This window comes from Silurus meridionalis, chromosome 5, assembly GCF_014805685.1.
Source record: "Silurus meridionalis isolate SWU-2019-XX chromosome 5, ASM1480568v1, whole genome shotgun sequence".
Taxonomy (NCBI): Eukaryota; Metazoa; Chordata; class Actinopteri; order Siluriformes; family Siluridae; genus Silurus; species Silurus meridionalis.
In genome coordinates, this window is record NC_060888.1 from 28,634,269 (window position 1) to 28,639,268 (window position 5,000).

Consider the following 5,000-nt stretch of genomic DNA (forward strand, 5'->3'; position numbering starts at 1 on the left):
TGTGTTTGTAGAGTTGTATACGGATGTGTAATCGTGTGTTTGTAGTGTTGTGTGTATTAAAGTGTGTGTGTGTGTTTGTAGAGTTGTGTATATTAAAGTGTGTTTGTAGTGTTGTATACGGATGTGTAATCGTGTGTGTTTGTAGTGTTGTGTATATTAAAGTGTGTGTGTTGCAGGGAGATCGGAGTGTGAGCCGTGCTAAAATCCTGAGTGTTCAGCTCATTACCCTGCTGGCGGACTCTTCTGATTGGCTGTCCCTGTTCCACCAATCAGGTTGCAGTATGGAGCATGGCTCAGGTGAGTTATAACCACTGCTTAACTACGTAACACAGCGCAAACCTTACACGCTAATCACCATGACGTGACTGATTCATCTCGTAGGAGAGTCTAGTGCCTACAACAGTGTCGTCTCCATGGTAACCACAGACCTGTGTGTGCGGCTGATGCCATTTGCGTTGTTCAGGTGAGGCAGCTTACCAAATGCTATCATGAGATCACACCCTACTGTTAGTAACCTCAAGTTTCTGTGTGTGTGTGTGTGTGTGTGTGTGTGTAGTGTGTTAGTGGATGTTGATGCGAGTGTGTTGAGTAGAGTGATGGTGACCCCAGGGTTCCTCCTCCATGCTGCGATGTCATACAGCGCACTGATGAAGCTCTTCCTATTTGGACACAGTGCAGATGTCATGACTGGCACACTGCAGCAGGTTTCTCTCACACACACACACACACACACACACAGCACCATATACTAGTGTGACAATATTATACATACTTTATTTCTGTGTTTCAGATCCTGTCTGGAGCGCAGCACATTGTTCTGAAGAGCATCTCTTTAACTCGCCCAGGCTCCATCACACACACACAAATAAAACAGGTATACATGTGTGTGTCATGATGCCACTATAAAACTTTGAAACCAGTCCCATATGTAATACTACTGTTCCTGATACCAAAACTGTGCAGAAATGATATTTGTCATTATAAGTGTGAGACGGTGAGACGTACAGGAGCAGCAGGTGAGAGTTAAACCATGCAGGTTGATTATTATCAACCAATCAGAGTAACTCACACAAACATGACGGGTTGTGTCAGTTTATTACAAAACATTTGCCTCAATATACACTGATCATAATAATAAACAAGAATTTGATTACAACCTCACACACACACACACACACACACACACACGCACTCTCTTCCTCTGTCCTATTCCCATCTTGCTTTATTTCCTTGTGCACTTCTTCAAGTTGTGCTATTACATGTGTCTTACAGGAGTTAGTGTAGAAATAAATAAATAACTGTGATAATAATAATCCATATTACATGTTGCCAGGTTCATGTTTTTTTCCTTCAGCAGTTTGTCAGGTTTATTTATTTATTTTCTGGTCTGCGGGTCTGTAAATGATATACGTTATATTAATGACCTCAGTAATACTAATCAGAGGTACGTTTAACAAGCTCATACAATGGTGCTGATTTAGGTTAGTGAGGAATATTTCAGGATTTCTGGATCACCTGGAAACCCTGATTTTATACCTCCAGCTTATTAGCAAATAAGTATTGATGTATTGACTTCGGGGGAAGTTGAAGTGTGTGTGAAATCTCTCCCTCTCAGGTGGAGGCGGAGTGTATGGAGCTTGACCCCGAGGTGGCAGCTGCTCTCTCAGCTCTGATGAACACCAAGGACCTCTCGTGATGAGAGCACTGTGTCTGGACTCACTGCAGGAGGATTCTGGGTAATTTATAGAGATGTGATTTGAATAGGGCACACAAAGGCATTGCACACGGGCGCAACAGGAAACAGGAAGTAAACGGACTGGACTGTGTTCTGTACCATGATGAAATGCAATAAAACAGTGATAAAGGTCAGTTTGGGCTGTAGAGTGGATTAAAATGCTGCTTGTTCCCTGATGGGTCACATGTCACACTGGGTTCATATGTACTTACACACACCTGAACATGCTACATGTGTAGGGACTTCTGATTTGATCTGACTGTCACTGTGTCTGTACTGAAAGTTACAATTCAACTCTGTGCGTGTGTGTGTGTGTGTGTGTGTGTGTGTGTTCAGGCCATACAGCTCTCAGCTGGTGTCGATGGTGTTTGTGTTGTGTTCCTGTAACAGTGGGTGCACCATGCTCATGTGGACGTTCAGGTTGTGTGCTTTCTCAAAGCGTCTCTCGCACACGCTACACGCAAACTCAAGCTCCGCCTCCGCCTTGTGCTTGGTCATGTGATACTTCAGAGATGCCCTCTGCCGACACTGAAATCCACACACTTCACACCTGCAACACACACACACACAGTTGGACTAGAGTTCTGGAGGTTATTAGGTGTGTGTGTGTGTGTGTGTGTGTGTGTGAGAGAGACTCACTGCAGTGGTTTTGCTCCAGAGTGTCTCATCTGGTGCACAGACAGGTGTTTTCTCTGTTTAAACGTCCGACCACACTGATCACAGATATAATTCCTGACCTCTGAAGTGCGCACACACACACACACACACACACACACACACACACACACACACACACACACACCTTGTTGGCAAAGCACTTGCAGCACTATAATAACCACTCTGTGAGACAAGGTTTTATTTTTGTTCATTTCCAGTTAAAAAATCAAATATATACAGTATATATTCAGCAATAAGTAACACACACACACACACACACACACCTGTATGTATGAGTTTGACGTGTCTCTGCAGGTAGCGGTCGATCATGAACACTTTGTTGCAGCCTGGATGAGGACAGGGCCGCTCCCTCACCTCCTCGTGGTGCTCCTTCACATGCTTCTATACACACACACACACACACACACACACACACACACACGTGAGGTTGTGTATTCCTGATCACATCCCCATCTCAGGAAGCGGGAGGATTTCACTTCCTGTTTGAGGGGCGGAGCTGTTCTGTGGATCAGCAGCTGGAGGGCGGGGCATGCTGTAAAGAACACTGAACTGTAATGACGGACACATTATTACTCATCAGTAATAATCTCACGTCTGGGATTAAAGAAGAGAAAGGAACGCTAATGTATGTGTAAGAGAGCAGAAAACACTTTCCTCTGAGTGTGTTGCACTGCTCTGTGATGTGTGTGTGTGTGTGTGTGTGTGTGTTGACCTTCATGCCGTCCACTCCTCTGTACACGGCTGTACAACCCTGATGAGGACATTTATAGATGGTGGGCAGCTCCTCTCTGAAAACCACACACACACACACACACACACACACAATTTTATATTCCATACTGATTGTCTGGGGCTACACTGTGTGTGTGTGTGTGTGTGCACATACCGCTCTGACTTGATGATCTTCTTCCACCCAGGTTTGGGTCCAGGCTTCTTCCTCTCTTTAGGCTGCAGTTTCTTCACATCTTTACTCATCTTCTTGGAGCTCAGTCTGAGGAACATACAGAACTGAGATGTTTAATCCAACACTCACTGGATCACACGCTGGTGTGTAGGCTGCAATATTTTATCATCTCTGTCCAGGTTTACGGTGTGTATCCGTCTCACTGTTTGTCTGTTGGAGCACGTGTACTGTCCTCTGAGCTGCTCTTCCTCGTCTCTTCCTCTTCCTCGCTGGAGAAATTCCTGCACAAAGACACACATTATACACTGATCAGAACTGTGTGTGTGTGTGTGTGTGATCTCACCTCTCAGACACCTCGCTGTCCTCTAGATGCTGAGCAGGTGATGGGATCTGGTCTCTGCACTGAGCACCTGATGGTGAAGGGAATAAATACGGTGGCTGTAGGACACTAAGAGACACAGCAGCGCTACTCAGAGGGGATTCGTTTTACACTCCTCTTTTCTCACTCGTCCTTATAGAGAAGGGTGTAAGCTTATTTCAGTCTCACCATCTGGCTCCTCGCCGTGGACGCGACTGTGGGTGGAGTTTTCTTCTCTGCTTGTGACTGGTTGGTGGTTATGTGGGTGTGTGTTGTCCCTATGTCTCTCCCACACGCCCGTGTCCATGGTGTAGGAGTGTCCATCCCCACAGCGCCACACCACCTTCACAACACCTCCACACCTCTCCCCATCACCTCCTGCAGGCCGGGAGGGAAGCTGCAGCTCGCTGCGTGCTCATGAGTCCACGACACTAAGCGCAGCAGACACTGAGGGTCTAAGGTGATGGGTGGAGCTACAGGAGGTGGAGAGGTTTCAGGTTACACTCAAACACCAACGTCCTCACCTTCATCATCCTGAACACTGATTATTTCCCATCCAGAACACAAAAAAAACAAGAAGGCAGCCCTGTGTGTGTGTGTGTGTGTGTGTGTGTGTGTGTGTGTGTGTGTGTGTGTGTGTGTGTGTGTGCGTGTGTGTGTGTGTGTTGAACACTTACAGGACTGATCTGTTTCATCTGTGAATGGTGTCAGTGTTGAACTGCACCTGAGAAACAATAAAAACATCAATAAACATCGCTTTCCTGTTTACCGTGTGAGACTGTGTGTTGAGTGTATTTACTGCTTGGTGACTGTTGGGTGACGGTGCGAGTTTATCTCTCAGTGACAGGGTTGGGTGACTGTGTGAGTGTATCTCTTGGTGACGGTGTTGGGTGACAGTGTAAGTGTATCTCTTGGTGATGGTGTTGGGTGACAGTGTGAGTGTATTTACCTCTTGGTGATGTTGGGTGACAGTGTGAGTGTATTTACCTCTTGGTGGTGGTGTTGGGTGACAGTGTGAGTGTATTTATCTCTTGGTGACGGTGTTGGGTGACAGTGTATTTATCTCTTGGTGATGGTGTTGGGTGACTGTGTAAGTGTATTTATCTCTTGGTGGTGGTGTTGGGTGACGGTATGAGTGTATTTATCTCTTGGTGACGGTGTTGGGTGACAGTGTGTGTGTATCTCTTGGTGACGGTGTTGGGTGACTGTGTGAGTGTATCTCTTGGTGACGGTGTTGGGTGACAGTGTGAGTATCTCTTGGTGACGGTGTTGGGTGACGGTGTGAGTATTTATCTCTCGGTGACGGTGTTGGGTGACTGTGTGAG

The 5,000-nt window shown here is 46.2% G+C and overlaps 2 protein-coding genes across 3 annotated transcripts in view; one reads left to right on the forward strand and one right to left on the reverse strand.

Annotated features, from left to right (window-relative positions):
* The window catches only part of LOC124386096 (Fanconi anemia group A protein), an 18,565-nt gene extending 16,696 nt beyond the window's left edge, over positions 1–1,869 (forward strand). For both annotated transcript variants that reach the window (XM_046849726.1, XM_046849727.1), the window contains 5 exons: positions 177–297; positions 382–463; positions 557–704; positions 791–874; positions 1,616–1,869. In XM_046849726.1, coding sequence (XP_046705682.1) covers positions 177–297; positions 382–463; positions 557–704; positions 791–874; positions 1,616–1,696 — 516 coding nt within the window. In that variant the 3' untranslated portion in view covers positions 1,697–1,869. The remainder of the gene's footprint in view (positions 1–176; positions 298–381; positions 464–556; positions 705–790; positions 875–1,615) is intronic.
* znf276 (zinc finger protein 276) overlaps positions 1,077–5,000 on the reverse strand; it is a 5,602-nt gene continuing 1,678 nt past the window's right edge. The window contains 10 exon segments of the mRNA XM_046849739.1: positions 1,077–2,285; positions 2,375–2,474; positions 2,677–2,794; positions 3,126–3,201; positions 3,300–3,404; positions 3,521–3,598; positions 3,661–3,727; positions 3,865–4,044; positions 4,047–4,148; positions 4,353–4,399. Of these exon segments, the coding sequence (XP_046705695.1) occupies positions 2,084–2,285; positions 2,375–2,474; positions 2,677–2,794; positions 3,126–3,201; positions 3,300–3,404; positions 3,521–3,598; positions 3,661–3,727; positions 3,865–4,044; positions 4,047–4,148; positions 4,353–4,399 (1,075 nt within the window). The 3' untranslated portion in view covers positions 1,077–2,083.